The sequence below is a fragment of the Polypterus senegalus genome, chromosome 5, assembly GCF_016835505.1.
Source record: "Polypterus senegalus isolate Bchr_013 chromosome 5, ASM1683550v1, whole genome shotgun sequence".
NCBI lineage: Eukaryota > Metazoa > Chordata > Cladistia > Polypteriformes > Polypteridae > Polypterus > Polypterus senegalus.
The window spans coordinates 147,664,072-147,684,320 of record NC_053158.1 but is presented as its reverse complement, the minus strand read 5'-3'; the positions used below and the strand labels follow the sequence as shown (position 1 = coordinate 147,684,320).

General features: G+C 39.2%; 1 protein-coding gene across 2 annotated transcripts in view; it reads left to right on the top strand.

The window, feature by feature from the left end:
• The window catches only part of LOC120529572 (FYVE and coiled-coil domain-containing protein 1-like), a 238,352-nt gene that overhangs the window by 20,466 nt on the left and 197,637 nt on the right, over window positions 1-20,249 (top strand). The window contains exons 2-3 of one of the 2 annotated variants that reach the window (XM_039753478.1): window positions 2,660-2,735; window positions 7,523-7,617. In XM_039753478.1, coding sequence (XP_039609412.1) covers window positions 7,563-7,617 — 55 coding nt within the window. In that variant the 5' untranslated portion in view covers window positions 2,660-2,735; window positions 7,523-7,562. The remainder of the gene's footprint in view (window positions 1-2,659; window positions 2,736-7,522; window positions 7,618-20,249) is intronic. The other variant, XM_039753479.1, reaches the window with a different exon arrangement.

Sequence of the window (20,249 nt, the reverse complement as noted above, 5' to 3'; positions counted from 1 at the left end):
TACACAGATCAGTAGTCAAACATCTAAGTAAATCCATGTTTCCAAATATGCAACATAGCAAACACCCATGGCTTGCATGGTACTCCAGTGTAGGTGTACTCAAGCACACCTCCACACTCACATGCATAAAAAATTAGAGTTATAAGTCAATTTTACATATACATCTTTGGCATTTGGGGATAAGCTTGAGAACCAACATGAACATGGGCTGAATGTGTCATATCCACACTGATCTGACATATGAGCAGTGTGGAAATGAAACTTGCTGTGTTTGTGAAGTGTGTAGCATCAGTGTGTACCTGTGCTCCACCATATGGCCATTTTAGGAAATACTTTTTTTCATTTTTAAAAGATTTAAACAATGGTTATTATAATATTTTTTTGTACTTCATTATCTGAAACACTTCAATTCAGGGGCTGAATCATTAAAAAAGGGCTGTTAAAATGAAGGGAAAAGGAGTTAATTAGCAGTGGAAATGGCTCGCTAATTAGGAAAAGGGTTAGAATGAAAACCTGCAGCCACTGCAGTCCATCAGGACTCGAGTTGGACACCCCAGATGTAAACCATCGGAATTTTGGTTAGGGTTCAGTAATTCTACTGCCTTTTTGTTGTAATTTAAATGATTAACAGTGTTACAGTGTCACTTTAGCAGTTGTGACTTCTTTTTAATTGCAGTAAATAGATACTTCAGGCAACTTTCTGTAGACTAACATTTGAAGCACAAAATACCATTTTTCTAAGGTATTGTAAAAAATAAGAAAAACTGGATTATTACATTCATTAAGTATAAACATGGAGGCTTTTGATTAACATTAATGAAGTTACCTCTAACTCATCATTGCTGGTATGACAGATAGGGGGCGCTGTCGTCCCCTTGAACCCTCAGATCAGACGCCAGACACCAGGTAAAAGTCCAATAATTAAATTTATTTGAACTATACAGTTCACAAAGCACCCTCCACTCCACAATACTCATAAATCAATAATCAATAACAATAACAATAAATCCTCCACTCTCCCATATGCTTTGTCACCCTTCCTCCCGACTCAGCTCGTCCTTCTGGGATTTCCCAGATTTCTTTATAGTCCATGACCCGGAAGTGCTTCTGAGCCCTCAGTCCATGTGATTATCCAGCACTTCCGGGTCAGGTAAAAACTCCTTCAACCCAGAAGCACGTCATTTCCTCTGTCCATGTGACGGGGATGTTCTTCCAGGCTGTAGGGAAAATACAAGTCTCTCGGCCTCCCTGCAGCGTCCCCTGGCGGCCCAGACGTTATCCAGCAGGGCTGTACAGCAAAACTCCAATGTCCATGATGCCCTGCTGGAATTCGGGGCACCTCCATGCTGTAGGAAGGGCTCCATCTGGCGGCCTGGAGGTATTGGCTGGGATGAATGGCCGGCCATATATCACACTCGCTATAGGACTTTGATTGTACCCTTTTTTGTTTTATTTACAACTAGCAAAATACCCGCGCTTCGCAGCGGAGAAGTAGTGTGTTAAAGAAGTTATGAAAAAGAAAAGGGAACATTTTAAAATTAACGTAACATGATTGTCAATGTAATTGTTTTGTGACTGTTATGAGTGTTGCTGTCATCAAGCATTTGATTATCATTATTTCTTTAAATCAGGTTCATATTTGGAGGACGTGTTGTGTTCAAGTTACATTCCATGTTTGTCAACCGTTGTAAAGATAACATGTTTCATTCATCGATTCCTTTCTTACTGCATCAATAAACAGCTCGTCTTTATCTGAGAAATCACAAACTGCATGCATGGGTTTTTTTTACACTGTCTTCCTTTAGCTGGACATTGACTTTTTCCATCGTGTGCTTTGTTTCCGCAGTAGCTGCACTTATGAATATGCTTGTATGTGTCACACACATATTCTTTTGTTGCCTTCTCAATTGTGCAATGCGTTTTTTGTTCAGCGCTCTTTGGAGCTCTTGCTTGTTCACTGCGTTCACAGTCATTTCACGTGAGCCGCTCAGAGTACATGCATCAAAGGTCATCTCGTGTGATGTCCACGGCCTTATTTAATGTTAGCTAATACCTGGCACTTAAAAGTTTCTCTCGCAGTTTCGCTGAGTTTGTGCCAAACACCACCCTGACCATCTCATCTTCGTTTGCATAAGCGCAGTCCTTCACCCGCGAATATTTAGTGGCAGCGTGTCTATTGGATTGCCACTGACGAATGACCTTTTATGGGCAGGCACTCAATTACGTGGGAGGCGTGACGATGAGGGACGTAACTCAGCCTCACATGGCGACCGAGCTGCAGGCTATGGCCGTATATATGTACGTAAGTAGGTTCCAGTTATGACCATTACACGTAGAATTTCGAAATGAAACCTGCCTAACTTTTGTAAGTAAGCTGTAAGGAATGAGCCTGCCAAATTTCAGCCTTCTACCTACACGGGAAGTTGGAGAATTAGTGATGAGTGAGTGAGTGAGTGAGGGCTTTGTCTTTTATTAGTATAGATTTGGAAAACCTAATGTACAAAATGCCTGGTGAGATTCTGTATCATTCAATTATTACTTTTACAATGCAGCTACTGAAGCAGTTCATAATAAATACTAGTGTGTAACTGAACCATTTACATTAATATTTGAATGCCTGATCATCTGAAAGTAAACTATTCTTTTATAAATCCTACAGGTTCCAATTATTATGCTACTGAATGCACCCTGCACTTTACAGATAATCAGGAAATATTTTACCACTCCCTAAACTGGTAAGACATCCATAATTTAACAATGAGTGTAATGTGAAATGTAATCTCTTTCTGCTTTATCATGTTAATAACGGAACATAGACAAGATGCCTGTCCATTTCATGATTTCCAATCCAAATGTTTTGTTGCAATCATTTTAATATTGCAGTTTACACATTTTCTACCAGTCTGGGGTTGGTTTTCCCTTTGGGTATTCCAATTTTCCAACAACCATAAAATGTGCATGTTAGATCAATTACTAATTTTTAGTAATCCTTAATGGTGTTAAGCAGGTTTGAAAATGTTTTTTGTGTAAGCATATCAAATAAATGTAGTGATTTTATGAAACACAGGCAGAGTGTCACACAAGTGAAAAACATACAATCAGAAAAAAATGTAAAATAACATCCTTCTTTATGGACTTTCTACCATATATAGGCTAATCCTTGACTGTATGCTTTAACTTTATAGGCTGAATGAAAGTCTTAAGTGATCATGTACTGCTTACTTTTGGCCAGGAGGTGTTCTTGAAAAGCCTCTATGGCATTTTTTGGAGAGAACACTCTATATTACTAAACGGGTACAGCCAACTGGGACCATCCTTCATTCTAGCCGGGCCGGGGGAGACATTCCCTTTACTTCTGTTACCGGTGTTTTCAAGAGAATCATATAAACATCTAAGGACAGGTGGTATGCATCTCCTTCCCTTACTAAATATAATATGGAGAACTGATCAGTCTCATCACATTTTGTTTTCTTACGCTGTTATGCTGTGTGTGCCTCAAGCTCAGTTCTACAACTTTTTTCTAGACTTCAGGTCATGTGCAACCATTTCCAAGCAAGTATGTAATACCCTCTGCTTCCATCTCTTTAGAGCTTCCCAGCAGCATCAGAACCCATTATCAATGCAAAGTACTGCATACACCTATTAAAGGATAATTTTGGTAGTTTTAAAGTAGAAGTTATTTCTGTATCACAATAATGGTATATATTAATTTGCCACATGAAATTGCGTTCTAAAGTGCAGCATATTTTATAAATTATAATAAATATCTAGCCATCTATTACATTTTATAATGGAGCTAATGGCTGCCATAGTGCCAGCATGTAAAAATCATTAAAATTTACTGAATATGTACATTTTCAAGCCAAAATTGTTACCGTGTATTGATCTGCATCTTGAAATTACCCACACATTGCAAAACTGCATATCTATGTCACTTTTAAAAGAGACAGGTGAAGCATTTTAGGAGATTCAGCTATGCGATTGCACCAAAGTTAGTGAAACATGCAGGTGACTTGACTCTTTCATGAAAGTACGTCTTGGTTTTATTAAAAATGTAATGCAGTGTAAATATCTTAGTTAATATTTATTGTTTGGTGTTCAAAGTACAATGAAACTCCTATGTGTGCTCTACACCATGATACTGTCACTCAATGTGAATCTCACTGTGTGGTTTATGTAAAATAATTACACAGAATGTAATAGGTGAAAATTTGGCACCTTTTATGAAAAAAGAATCATATGACTTGAGTGTGCAACTGTTTGTTGTTACAATCCATGACATGACTAATTTAATTCCTCCTGTAAAACAGTTTTAGACGCAATTGCTCTGCCCAAGATACGCAGTAATAAGGTAAGACCTGCTCCCTGGCTAAATAAAACTACGTGATCACTGCGCAGCGCCTGTCAAACTGCTGAACGGTGTTGGAAAAAACTATCTCTAAACAGATATTCAGGTCTTTTCTTTTCAATTTCCAGGCTGAAGTTATGAAATCAAAAACGTGACTTCTTTGCCGATTTAGTATCCCGCCATTCAAACAATCCTAGGGTTTTATTTAATTCAATTAATGATGGGATTAAATAGTACTGTTCATTCATGTGAGCAGTTTCTATCATTCTTTGTCAGCAAAATTGATACTATCCGCCGTGGCATTGTTCAAACCGGTTATGAACTTCCAACTGTTAATCATGACATTGTTCTAGATTCCTTTGATCAAGTTTCACTTTCAATGCCAAAAAGAACTATTGACACCCTTAAACCAGCTTCCAGCCCCCTCGATATTGTACCACCACATCTCTTAGTGGAATCCTTTGATGTGTTGGGCCCATCTTTACTAGCCATTATCAATGATTCTATTAGTTTGGGGGTTGTGCCCTCATTTTATAAACATGCTGCAGTCCGTCCCCATCTAAAAAAGGCAGGATTAGATCCTGGAGTTTAAACCAACTTTTGTCCAATTTCCCAGCTCCCATTTCTGGCTAAAATACTAGAAAAAATTATTTATAATCAATTGGTCGATCACCTTAACTCCAATAATTTATTTGAGACCTACCAATCTGGTTTTAGGCGTTATCATGGTGTTGAAACAGCACTCCTGAAAGTGTTCAACGACATCTCTGTTATGCGGCAGTCCTTGTCCTCCTTGACTTGTCCGCTGCCTTTGACACCAATGACCATGAAATACTGCTGATGTGGCTCGAACATCTTTTTGGGATTAAAGGGGCTGCTCTAAACTGGTTCTGGTCATATTTAACTGGTAGACACTTTTCAGTGACTTTAAATTCCTCTTTTCATCTACTGTTCCTCTTAAATATGGTGTTCCTCAGGGATCCATTTTGGGTCCTATTTTATTCTCTATATACCTTCACCCTATTGGAGCAATTTTTAGGAAATTTAACATTTCTTTTCACTGCTATGCTGATGATACTCGGGTTTATATTCCTGTCTGCAACTCTGCAACAAATCAACTCCACAACTGTCTGTCTGAACTAAGATCCTGGATGGCTAATAATTTTCTTGATCTAAATCAAAATAAAACAGAGGTGCTTATAGTGGGTCCATCAGCTAAAGCCCAAATTGGTCTTGGACTTTTTGGCTCTTTCTCTGCCTTTTCCAAACCTCAAGTCCGCAATCTTGGTGTTACCTTTGATAGTAACCTCTCTTTTGAGAAACAAGTAAATTCTGTAGTCAAGAGTTGCTTTTTCCAACTTCGTCTATTAGGTAAGATAAAGCCTTTTTTATCTTCTAAAGATCTTGAGAAAGCTACTCATGCTTTTATTTTTTCTCGCCTCGATTATTGCAATTCGCTGTATTCTGGGATTAACAAATCTCTTATACACCGGTTACAACTGGTCCAAAATGCTGCCACTCGCTTTCTGGTTGGGGCAAGGAAGTATGACTCTGTTTCTCCTATTTTAGCTTCTTTACACTGGCTGCCTGTCAGTTTTCGAATTAATTTTAAAATCTTGCTGCTAGTTTTTAAATCTTTACATGGGCTTGCGCCTGCCTATTTATCTGAACTGTGTGTTTTACACCAGCCATTCAGAGTGCTTAGATCTTCTGGTCAGTTGTCTCTTGTTGTCCCTCGTACCAAATGTAAAACCAAGGGGGACAGGGCCTTTGCAGCTGCTGCCCCTCGCCTGTGGAACTATCTATGTCATCATATTAAGGAGTCATCTACAATTGAACTGTTTAAAGCAAGATTAAAAACTCACTTCTTTTCACTTGCATTCAGTGACCTTCAGTAATACTGATGGTTTTCCTCTTTGTGATCATATAACATTATTTCTATTTATTATCTATCTTATTTTATGTTCATATATTTTATTACTATTTATGTTTTATTGTTTATTGTTTATTTTTCTTTTATTCTATTATTGTAAAGCACTTTGGCCGCAGCATTACTATGTTGTTTTAAATGTGCTATATAAATAAATTAACATTGACATTGACTATAACCAATGTAAAAACAGAATTGCAGAAGCAAATGTTGGATAATATGCAGAATATTGCTTGGCAAAGAAGGGTTTTCATAACTCCACCCACTCACTCAAGAAACATATCCTTTCCGTCCTGAAAATAGTACCTACAATCTGTAATAAAATGTATTGATTTCTTGCTTATATTTTTTGTCATAAGGATGCCTCAAAAATGCAGAAGATGTGTTTTCTTGAATCAAAATCTATGCTACTTCAAAGTGGATGTATTCAGTACAATTTGAGGCTTGGCTTCTTTTCACATTAGGACCCTAATGCCCATTAGCTTCAATGTAAAACACAGGAGTAGGCTAATTATTTTTTTTAATTTATAAAATTTGCTTCCTTTTAGAACTTAATTTCATGTGGCATGTTAAAAATACACCATTGTTGACGAAAAATAACTTCAACATGAAAAATACTAGACTTATTCCTTAAGACAGTGGTTCTCAAACTGTGGGGCGGGCCCCCCTAGGGGGCGCGAAGATGTGAAAAAAAGAAAACAAGAAAAAAATATGAAAAATACATCTATTGAAACCAAAACAAATTAACTTGAACTACATTCTGATACTTGAAAAATAAATATAGAGTTAGATAGATGTCGATAAAAGTTAAGTAGGTATAATAAAATATGCAATTAATTAAAAAAGAACAAATTGGTATTAGTGAGCTCCTTTCAAAAAAACCTTAGGGGGGCGCGCGATTAAAACTGTTATGAAAACTCGGGTCGCAAATACTTAAAGGTTGAGAAACGCTGCCTTAAGATATGGCTTGTCTCCTTTACCGTCACTTGATTGGGTCCAGAACTCTTATGTACACATTTGTTAAGTCTAAGTAACAGGCCTCCTAGGAGGGTGACTATATCTGCCTAGCATCTGTTGTTTCAAGGATTTAATTTCACCTGTGTACGCAAGCTTGGCATGTAACTTGTAAAGATGTGAATTTAGTCTTAAATAGTTACCTTAAATTGTCAGTTGGTGAAAAAAAGTTGATCTGTCTGTGTGTAATGAGTAATTTTTGATTTGATTTGATCTTTTATCTGATACAGGAGGACTTCAGAGCAGTCTGGCAAACACACATACTGAAAAATGGCTGCATCTGTAGGGGAAAGCCAGCTACAAAGAGTTATCAGAGATCTTCATGGTATGGTATTCATAGTTTTATCCATTCAAACTTTTTTATCCTTACAATAGTATGACAGTGCTATATTCTTAGTAAACGTTTGATTAGAAAAGGAGAAACTAATGCATAAAATGAGCTATAGCTGTAGTAGATACCTTTCTGCCATGGAAACGTAATTAAGGTGAATTTTCAATTTAGCAGTCTGTTTTGACCTTGCTGCATCTTCAAAGATTTTCAAGAAGTTCATTGTTCTGACAGCTAGTAACCACTAACACCAACAAGAATATGATAAATTTGCTAACTGTGAGGTGACCGTTCAGTCCCTCATGTTCATTTGTTAAGTTAATAGCTAAAATGTCCCAATATCTCATTCAAATAAAAAAAAAACCTGTATATCAATAAGTATTCATTTTATTTTATATAGCAGGGTTGGCCAAATCTGATCTTGGAAAGCCACAGTGGCTACAGGTTTTCATTCTATTTTCTTTAGTAGTGATTAGTTTTTGCTACCAATTAACTTCAATTCATTTATTTGCTATTTAGAACTGTTTAAAACGGGGTTCAGCAACCTTTTGTACTGGAGGGACACATTGGTTTCAGGTTTTTGTTCAGACCCAATTGCTTCATGAGAGCTCATTCATTACTGATGAAGCATTTGTCGATTGAGTGACAACTCTTAATTGCTTATCTTAGAATGCTGTATTAATTGTTTTAACTGCTCTTTACTAGCAATAAGATGCAAATGACAAAGGAACCAGCAGTTCTACATCTAGCTTATTTTCACCCGTGTGTATTCCATCCATCCATCCATTTCCTAACCCGCTGAATCCGAATACAGGGTCACGGGGGTCTGCTGGAGCCAATCCCAGCCAACACAGGGCACAAGGCAGGAACCAATCCTGGGCAGGGTGCCAACCCAGCGCAGGACACACACAAACACACCAGGGCCAATTTAGAATCACCAATCCACCCAACCTGCATGTCTTTGGATTGTGGGAGGAAACCGGAGCGCCCGGAGGAAACCCACGAGACACGGGAGAACATGCAAACTCCACGCAGGGAGGACCCGGAAGCGAACCCGGGTCTCCTAACTGCGAGGCAGCAGCGCTACCACTGCGCCACCGTGCCGCCCCCGTGTGTATTCATCGTTCACTATTTGGTTTAATTAAGTACTCAAAAGGAAACTGAAGAGAAAGTGAAAAACTGAAAATTACTCATCTCTTTTAAGCTTCAAATCACTTGGATGACACATGTATCATTAGAAAGGAAAAATAAACAGTAATTTAAGAATTAACTGATATGGTAGTGTTAAAACACTAACAAGCCATTAAATTAAATAAGATCTGTTATTGGTGAAGATTGGCTTCTACTTAAATAACTCAGTTGAAACAACAACCTGCAGCTACTGCAGCTCTCCAGGATTGGAGTTGGCCACCCCTGTTATATAGAATATTTTATAGTAGACAAGCTCAAATCTATGCCAACATTTTCCAAAAATGAATACAGATATAGTTAACAAAAACCAGATATAGTTACAAAACAAATATGTTTTTGGCATTTTTAATACAGTGGAACCTCGGTTCATGACCATAATTCGTTCCAAAACTCTGGTCATAAACCAAATTGGTCGTGAACCGAAGCAATTTCCTCCATAGGATTGTATGTAAATACAATTAATCCATTCCAGACCGTACGAACTGTATGTAAATATATATATATATTTTTAGTTTTTAAGCACAAATATAGTTAATTATACCATAGAATGCACAGGGTGATAGTAAACTAAATGTAAAAACATTGAATAACACCGAGAAAACCTTGAACAACAGAGAAAACTAACATTGGAGGAGTTAATGCTAATAGCCTTATGACACGATCGCTGTAAACACTTTTTTTAATGAGTTTTAAGCACAGGGGGAAAAAAGGAACATTTGAACAAATTAGAACTTTATTTAAAAACCAACCATAAGCAACCAAGAAAGCAACATTACAGGAGTTCACGCTAATAGCCTTACAACCCGATTGCTGTACAGTAAACACTATTTTTAAAATGAGTTTTAAGCACAGGGAAAAAAAGGAACATTTGAAAAATCTGTAATTTAATAAACCACCAAGAAAAGTAACATTGCCACAATGCATGCTATGAACCGATCGCTGAAAACAAAAACACGCCTTTTCTACCTTATGCGCCCAGCCTTCCCTCCCTCGCTTGCTCGCTCTCTCTTTCGTGTGTGTATGTGTCTCTTTCGCGAGCCTGGAGCTCTAGTGTGTGTGCCTCTGTCTCGGCCGCCTGTGCGTGTGTGTGTGCACCTCTGTCTGTGTGCATGTCTCCCATGCGTGCGTGCCTGTGTGTGTGTGTCCTCTGTCTCATGCGCCTGTGTGTGTGTGTCTCGCGTGCCCGCCTGTGTGTGTGTCTCGCTCGCCCGCCTGTGTGTGTGTCTCTGTCTCGCGCATCTGTGTGAATGTGCACCTCTTTCTCACGCTCCTGTGTGTGTGCACCTGTGTCTCGCGTGCCTGTGTGTGTGTGTGCGCCTCTGTCTGTGTGTCTCCCGCGCCTCTGTGTGTGTGTGTGTGTGTGTCTCGCGCGTGCACCTGTGTGTGTGTGTGCCTCTGTCTTGTGCGCCTGTGTGTGTGTGTGTGCCTCTGTCTCCCACGCCTGTGTGTGTGTGTATTTCTGGCATAAGTTCTCGCTCGCCTGTGTGTGTGTGTATTTCTGGCATAAGTTTTAATTCACTTTAGGGCTGAAAATGTCCGCTCGACAGAAGCATTGTATACGGGAATGGTAACCGCCAAATATACCAATGTGAACAGCCGCCCCATGCTCTCATTCAGATTTTTCTGATGAAGGAAGTCAAGGAGATCAGTGGGAGATTTTCCTGCCAAATCATCCATGGCATACATTACAGTCAGTTCTGTTTTTAGCCGAGACAGATCAAAAACCGCTCTGTGGCTCTTGTGTTAAACTGGAGAAGGCTGCATGCGTGAAATTTTTCTTGTATTCCTGAAACTTCTGGGGCTCGAGGAGCGTGACAAACATCAGGTTTTCGTGGTCTTGAAATCTGGTCTGTATCTGGCAAATAATATTGTCCAGAATCCTGCCATGGAGTTGGCCGTAGTGCGTGCGAGGACGCCCGGAGCGCTTGCGGTGTGTTCAGTGGCCTCATAGAGTTCCTCATATCGGCTTCTATCCAATCAGTGGGTCTGAATACGGTAAACATTGCCGTACATCTGCTAGAGGGCCCTACTGACACCAACTCAAAATCTGATTGGTTGAAGCAACAGGTTAATCGACATTTATTCTGTGTTACGAGTGCCTGCACAACAGATTGTGAAGGCCTGTCTGCCTGGCAACAAATGATGGCTAAAATGTGATTGGTTAAATGCTTTAATACGAAGATACATGCCTGGAAGCAGCACAACCATCGGAAAAGTTATGAAAGGAAGCGGACAATATTTGGAATTATTTAATAAGTATTCATGGACAAAATATAATTAACATCAGTTTGTGATTCAGATATTTTTACTTGACCCGCGAATATTTACCTTATATGGACAGGCACTCAATTATGTGGGAGGCATGATGATGTGACACGCAACTCTGCCTCTCACGGCCATCGAGCTGCAGTCTATTACAGTATATGGACGAAAATAGGTTCCAGTTATGACCATTACGCTTAGAATTTCGAAATGAAACCTGCCCAACTTTTGTAAGTAAGCTGTAAGGAATGAGCCTGCCAAATTTCAGCCTTCTCCCTACACGGGAAGTTGGAGAATTAGTGATGAGTGAGTGAATCAGTCAGTCAGTCAGTCAGTGAGGGCTTTGCCTTTTATTGGTATAGATAAACATCATATATTTATTTTGTTGATTCAACGGCTCTCTTTGTGATTTTTGGTTATTTATTATTCATTAATGAACTAAATATTGTTCCTTTTGCAACATTGCACCTAATGTGTTGGTGTTACAATTTTTTCGTAGAAAAGAAATAGGATTTTTTTTAATACATTCATAATCAAAAAACTAATTTAATTAAGTTATCAAAATCAAAAGTAAAGTAAGACCAAATATAGCTATGATATTTAACTTATAATATTTAATAAGGGGCTTCGTTCGCCAACCCCCCGATCTGCGCTACGCGCCAGCCACTTCACGCCTCTGCCGCTCGCGTTGTGAAGAGGGGGGCTGAATGAACCCCAAGGAGATGTGGTCCCCCCTCTGAATCCCCCTCTTAAACGGTGATACAATGGGGAAACAAATACAATGTTTTTTACCTCATATTTGCTCGATCAGCTGCTGTCTTGCTGCTGCTGTTGTGCCGTGTGATCTGCATCTCGCGCAGCGCTCTGAACATTTAAAAGTCTGTACAGCAGCTGTCCTTTTATCTCACTGCCTTGTCTCTCTTCTCCCCCAGACATCCTCTACATACTTCTGGTATTTCACCAATGTCCATATATTCGACTGCTTTTTGCTTTTACCCTTTCATCAATATCACATTGAATTTTGATTCCGTGTTTGGAATTACATTGTGTCTACGAAATGTATCACTGCCATTGAGTGAATATTGTTTCTTTCTCTCTGCAAGAACTGTGTCTGACAGTAGCATTCACACAAATGAGAAATAATTGAACCGTGTGCGTGGTTGTAAATGTTTTAGATGTGGGCAGGACTTTTCCAAATCTCTTTGCATAAAGTCTTGTCTCATGGGGCTTGAAATATTCTCTTGCGGGGTTTCACTTTCACCAAACAACAAATCTTGTAATTCTCATGGATACGCCTCTTCATTAGGAAGAAACCCTACTTTTTCCTGATGGCAACTTGAATTAGACGATCTACAAGTCTCCCACTTAAAGTTTAAATCCAAACAATATGTTTGATTTCTTTTTGTTGTTCCATTATTTCACCGAGTAATAATTTCTGTTTGTTTCCGCTAATGCGATCTTTACTATCATTTTTTGAGACTTTCAGATTTTTGTACTTCCATTATCTCTATCCTGCTCTGCATGTGTAACGTTTTTGAATTCTTTACAACGTTCTTCTTTGTCATTTACTCTTTGTCTTTGATTTCTGGCCCTGGGCGTGGTTAAATCTCTTGGCACAAATTCTTGTCTCACAGGACGTGAAAGTGTCTCTCTGAGAAAGTCATGTCTCATCTCTCTTCCCAAAATTTTTTTTTATTATAATAAAAAGATTTATATAGCTAAAATATTTAACCTTTAATTGATTGTAAAAGAATTTCAATTGGAAGAATCTAATTGGAGATTCAGACTTATATGTCTGTTATCATCCACTTGACGCTCGTAACATTTGGACAATCATTGAAAATTGCTGGAATCAGTTCGGACACAGCCTGTTTCTCACATGGACAACTTTATGTGGCACATTCAAGGGTAGGAAGTCCTAAGAACCTTTATATATTTGCTAAAGATTGAAAAAACTAAAAACATTGTATATAACAAGGCACTTCAGTAAACAATACAAGCACTTTAGTGAGTCTTCATTGTTTGTTAATTTATTTTTATTTTTAAAGTTGTCTTTTTTTTTCCTCCCGGGTATTTCAGCTCCAAATTAATGCAGGATATTTCTATTTAAACAGACTGTTTAAGACTAATTTTTTTTTAATAACATGTCTTTAAAATCTAGTTTGTCAGATAATCCCTCTACTAGATTTCTAACATTTGCTATTGTAAGTTTTATATCTGCATCATTATCTAGTAAAGAATAATATTTAACACATAAGTCAATTCACATTTCAGACATCACAAACTCCTACTGCTATAATGTCTGAATCTGTCACTTTTTCAGTGTTTCTACCAAATTAAGGGCTTGCAGTGAAAAAATCATACTTGTTTGTTTTACCATAATCCATTATGCACTCTTGTAAAAAGAACATTTGTTGTGCTTTTTTCACAGCATCTTTTTTGAGTGATCAGACTTTATTATTCATTATCCTAATTAGAAAATGAACTAGACCAGGCATGTCAAACTCACTACCATTGGTGGACCGCTTCGACTGCCGTGCATCATCGAGCCGCACTATATCAAATACTATTATAATATTATACAAAGCTTTCTTTCCAGTACTGAAAACTTTCAAAAATGTAACACTTAAAGTTTAAAGAAAAGCAATTTATTTCCATACACTTTCCGTACAACAGCGTACAATTCGAGTCTTGGCCTCTTAGCTAGGTCCTTATATTATTATATTATATTCATTGCTTATATAGTAGTCTTACAGTGTGAGATTTATTTCTTTTGTCCCGACACTTGGCATCTCTTGTTAATAACCAGTTTGTCAATATCAGGCTTGAAATCTTGTGCAGCTGCAACTTTTATGATGGATAAAAAGTGCTTGACAGTACGTCTTGAACGATGTGGGGTTTTGGTAGCTTTCATTAATGAAAACAATTGCTCACAAAGGTAAGTGCTTCCGAACACAGACAGTACTTTTGGTGCCAATTTACGGATCTGCACATACGAGGGTGGCAGGTAAGCATACAAGCCTGGCACACCAACTTCGTTGTATTTTGCCTTCAGAATAGAATCTGACTGCAGTTCAGTCATTTCCATTTGGGCATTCTCAGGCGCATTCTCAGCGTTGTAAGAGAACAGAGCTAAGTCCTGTTTATGTGAACTGAAATCACGAAAACACTCACTGAATTCATTGCTCAGTAATTCAAGTTGGAAAACAAATCCTCCAAAAATCTAATTTTACTTTACTAAGTTTACTTCAAAGTTTATATTGTAAAATTAGCCGATATGCAAAAGGCCACCTGACCTACACCAATTTTACAAACTCAAACTCACAAAAATATGTTAATAAACAACACACCAACTTCTCGTGTCCACTTCAGATTTTCAGCTGTAGTCTGCACTAACTGTTCGTTACAATTCTAGCAAAAAATTACATAAAACTAGAGCAAAAAAACGTGAAAATATGCGATCTATTAGTACTCGTGATGATCAGTTCTGGTCAGCGGCCAGTCTCAGCAGCCCAGCCAGTAGTGTAACCTAGCAGGGGCACCTCTAGGTTCGTGGGCGATGTGGGCAGAGAAAGAATCGGTGGCCCCTTCGCCTGCCAAAGTCAATATGGTATCTTATGCATGGCGGATGGCCACGTCCGTTGCGGACAATGCTCATGACATGCTGCTATATGCGCATTTCCATCCATCCATTCATCCTCTTCCGTTTATCTGATATCGGGTCGCGGGGGCAGCAGCTTGAGCAGAGAGGCTCAGACTTCCCTCTCCCCGGCCAGTTCTTCTAGCTTTTCCAGGAGAATCCCAAGGCATTCCCAGGACAGCCGGGAGATATAGTCCCTCCAGTGTGTCCTGGGTCTTCCCTGGGGCCTTCTCCCGGTTGGACGTGCCCGGAACACCTCACCAGGGAGGTGTCCAGGAGGCATCCTGATCAGATGCCCGAGACACCTCATTTAACTTTTCTCGATGCGGAGGAGCAGCGGCTCTAATTTGAGCCCCTCCTGGATGACTGAGCTTCTCACCCTATCTTTAAGGGAATGTCCAGACACCCTGCGGAGGAAACTTATTTCAGCCACTTGTATTCACGATCTCGTTCTTTCAGTCACTACCCATAGCTCGTGACCATAGGTGAGGGTAGGAACGTAGATCGACTGGTAAATTGAGAGCCTTGCCTTATGGCTCAGCTCCTTTTTCACCACAACAGACCGATGCAGAGCCCGCATCACTGCGGACGCCTCACTTATCCTCCTGTCGACCTCATGCTCTATTCTTCCCTCATTCGTGAACAAGACCCCAAGATATTTTAACTACTCCACTTGGGGCAGGATCTCTCCCCCAACCCTGAGAGGGCACTCCACCCTTTTGCGGCTGAGGACCATGACATTAGTAAATACTGCGTACTAATTAACAAGAAACACAATGTTTTTAGGCCACATTGCCGTCAGCTGTTCGTTATTTTCTCTTTCTGTTTTATATTCAATATATATTTGTGTGGCGGCCCTGTGCAGATGCACAGTTTGCACATGCCTAAGGCCACGCCTTTGACTGCTGCCTGTTGCTGCAGCCTAGCACTTCAGTTGTGACGTTGCGGCTCATTAACTTTATACTAGCAGATGATGTTTCTGGTACCGTAATGCCATGAGAAAACGCGCTTTTGTCAGAAGGCAGAAATGATTCGATCACAAATGATAGTAATCATTTTGTACAAGTTCAGTGCTAACTAGGATCTGTCATGCGGGCCGCACAGATTTCTGTTGCAGGCCGCATGCGGCCCGGGGGCCACGTGTTTGACATGCCTGAACTAGACAATGTATTGGACTAGTGTTACTTGTATTCAGTTATTTATAACTGACAGACTGCATTATATTTGGCAATAAATTATTCACATATATGATACTGTGCTGCTCATCTAAGACATGTTGAAATGTAAGTAATCGACGTAGACCTCAGCTTAAACATTTGCATGCATACTGTATGTCTCTGTTATATTCCATTTGTTAAGGGATTTGTAAAAGCAGTGTTCATGTTTGTCTTTTGGAACAACAGAGACATAGCAGCTGGACGGACACAAAGGCACTTTTCCTTTTATTAAAATAGATGCTATATTTATTTTGCTATGTTTATCAATATGTTTGGAATTATATAAATATAGCATTTGTACATTTGCGTTCAGCATTCTGGTTTATCCGTATTGCTATAATTTAGGGTTTTTTTCTTTCTTTTTTTTTTATTATTTATTTTATTAATTTTATTGGAATCCATACAAAGCAATCAAGTTTTTACAAATAGAAAAATTAAGTTAAGAACAGATCGATCCCCACTCCTGATAGAGAGAGCAAGCTAAACGGCGTAAAATTTAAGGCTTGTAAACATGCCTAAATTAATAAATTCTCTGTGCTTCATGAACTTATTTTAAAATATTACTGATTAGATCCTGCCATGTTTTGAAAAAATATTTTCAACTATTCTTCTGACACAGATATAAAAAAAAATTATAAGCCTTTCAAAATTAATAAAATTAAAGAAATAAGATAAAGATTTTGATCTTATATTGTGCAAGTGCTTCTGTGATAATATGAAGCTGAACAGTGCAAACATGTATCATAAATTTATCAAAAAAAGTTGAATAAAGCCAAGTATTTTAGCTTTTATAAAATCCAAATAATTACAGCTACATTGACACGTTTTCCCCGATTACAGAAAGTGGAAAAAGTGTTACTTTTTCAAATAGTCTTGCAAATTATAATGAATGTGTAACTGTTAACTTTACAGTATTATTTGAAAACTGAAACTTCTTATTTTTTTCTGTGTGTTCCCAACTGAAATTTTTCAAAGTTCTTTCAACAGGTAAAATTCACAACCATGTTCTTGGCAAGTTCTTTGCCTGAAATACCAGTTGACATTAACAGTATTAACAGTTTCTTGCTTTAGTTCTTCCCTGTGGCATGTAACAACTTTTCCCCTGGTGCCGAAAATCCTTTAAGAGGGTGAACTTGTGGAAACGATGTTCAAGTTCTTCTTTGCTTGGATTCTCACAATTAAGCAACAAATCACAAAAAAAACTTGCCTCTTAGCAAATGCTTAATCTTCAATGTAAAAATGTAATCTAATTTTATGTGTAGGTAAGAATATTAATAACATTGTCTACACATGCAGTTGCATAGGTTCCACTTGTTTGCAAATAAAAATCACAAATCAAATAGAAAGATCTATCTTTTTAAGTATAAGACATAACTATTTCAGCCAAAAGGCACCTTGAGATTTTGTTAAAGGAGTGTAGATTTTTTTTTCCCTTGAAGTACCTTAAAGAGGTATACAGTTTCACTTTCTCTAATATGTGAGTGATGTAGGCAACTTAAAAATGAAATAAATCAAACATTCAATTAATATCTTGTTTTCCCAAGAAACAATTTGTAATTTCAAATGCTTTAACACTTTGCTGTAGACTTCACAAATGCCAGTGCAGCACCCTTTATATTCTAAATTTGTACTTTGGTAACTTTTTAGCTAAAGTTTAGGAAGTGAATTTAGCATGGTCAGTATCCAAACTTTTTTTCAACCCAGCCACAGGGGATGCACAAACCAGTGTGTTTCTTTGTGCCGGTCCCAACTCCGGATAAATGGGGAGGGTTACATCAGGAAAGGCATCCTGTGTAAAATTTTGCCAAATCAATATGTGGACAACAATACAAATTTCCATACTGGATCAGTTAACACGTTAACAACGACCGCCACCAGTACTGTTAGTCAACATGGTGCTAGCGGAAATTGGGCTACTGTTGGCCAAAGAAGAAGGAGAAGAAGGTGGGGGAGACGTGTCCAGAGGCAGGAGGAGATGAGGAAGGTAAAGAGAGTGGAACTGAGGGTAGGAACTTTGAATATTGGAAGTATGACTGGTAAGGGGAGAGAGCTGCTATGATGGAGAGAAGGAAGGTTGATATATTGTGCGTGCAAGAGACTAAATGGAAGGGGAGTAAGGCCAGGTGGATCGGAGGTGGATTAAAATTCTTTATCATGGTGTGGATAGGAGGAGAAATGGAGTAGGAGTTTTTCTGAAGGAACAGTATGTCAGGAGTGTTCTGGAGGTGAAGAGTGTCAGACAGAGTAATGATTATGAAGCTGGAAATTGGAGGTGTGATGGTGAATGTTGTTAGTGCATAAGCCCCACAAGTTGGGTGTGCAGTGGATGAGAAATAAGATTTTTGAAATGAGTTGGATGAAGTGATGAACAGTGTACCCAAGGGACAGAAAGTGGTGATTGGAGCGGATTTCAATGGACATGTTGGTGAAGGGAACAGAGGAGACGAAGAGGTGATGGGTAGGTATGGTGTCAAGGAGAGGAATGAAGAAGGTCAGAAGATAGTGGATTTTGCCAAAAGGATGGACTTGGCTGTGGTGAATACGTATTTTAAGAAGAGATAGGAACATAGGGTGACGTACAAGAGAAGAGGAAGATGCACACAGATAGATTACATCCTATGCAGAAGAGGCAATCTGAAGGAGATTGAAGACTGCAAAGTAGTGGCAGGGGAAAGTGTAGTTATGCAGCATATGATGGTGGTCTGTAGGATGACTTTGGAGATCAAGAAGAGGAAGCGAATGAGGGCAAGGATCAAATGGTGGAAGTTGAAAAAGGAAGACTGCAAAGTTGAGTTTAGAGAGAAGGTGAGACAGGCACTGGGTGATAGTGAAGAATTACCAGACAGCTGGGCAACTGCAGCAGATAATAGTAAGGGTGACAGCAAGAAGGGTGCTTTGCGTGACATCTGGACAAAGGAAGGAGGAAAAGGAAACCTGGTGGTGGAATGGGGAAGTACAGGAGAGTATACAGAGGAAGAGGATGGCAAAGAAGAAGTGGGATAGTCAGAGAGATGCAGAAAGTAGACAAGAGTACAAGGAGATAAGGCACAAGGTGAAGAGAGAGGTGACGAAGGCTAAAGAAAATGCGAATCATGAGTTGTGTGAGACGTTGGACACTAAGGAGGGAGAAAAGGACCTGTACCAATTGGCTAGACAGAGGGACTGAGCTGGAAAAGATGTGCATCAGGTTAGGTAATTAAGGATAAAGATGGAAACATACTCACAAGGCGAGGAGAATGTGTTGAGCAGATGGAAAGAGTACTTTGAGAGACTTATAAATTAAGAGAATGAGAGAGAGAAGAGGTTGGATGATGTGGAGATAGTGAGTCAGGAAGTGCAACGGATTAGCAGGGAGGAAGTAAGGACTGCTATGAAGAGGATCAAGAATGGAAAAGCCGTTGGTCCAGATGACATACCTGTGGAAGCATAAAGGTGTTTAGGAGTGATGGCAGTGGAGTTTTTAACCAGATTGTTTAATGGAATCTTGGAAAGTGAGAGGATGCCTGAGGAATGGAGAATTGTACTGGTGCCGATATTTAAGAATAAGTGGGATGTGCAGGACTGTAGTAACTACAGGGGGGTTAAATTGATGAGCCACAGCATGAAGTTAAGGGAAATAGTAGCAGAAGCTCAGTTAAGAAGGGAGGTGATGATTAGTGAGCAGCAGTATGGTTTCATGCCAAGAAAGAGCACCACAGATGTTTACTTTGGGGGTGTTGATGCACCACAGATGTTTACTTTGGGGATGTTGATGGAGAAGTATAGAGAAGTCCAGAAGGGGTTGTATTGCGTCTTTGTGGACCTGGAGAAAGCATATAACAGGGTGCCTCGAGAGGAGCTGTGGTATTGTATGAGGTAGTTGGGAGTGGTAGAGAAGTATGTAAGAGTTGTACAGGATATGTATGAGTGAAGTGTGACCGTGGTGAGGTCTGCGGTAGAAGTGACGGATGCATTCAAGGTGGAGGTGGGATTACATCAGGGATCGGCTCTGATCCCTTTCTTTCTTGCAGTGATGATGGACAGGTTGACAGACAAGATTAGACAGGAGTCAAAGATGGGCTATGATGTTTGCTTAAGACATTGTGATCTGTAGCGATAGTTGGGAGCAGGTTGAGGAGACCCAGGAAAGGTGTAGATATGCTCTAGAGAGGAGTGGAATGAAGGTCAGTAGGAACAAGACAGAATTCATGTGTGTAAATGAGAGGATACAAGGAGTAGAGTTGGTGAAGGTGGATGAGTTTAAATACTTGGAATCAACAGTACAGAGTAATGGTGATTATGGAAGAGAGGTGAAAAAGAGATTGCAGGCGGGGTGGAAT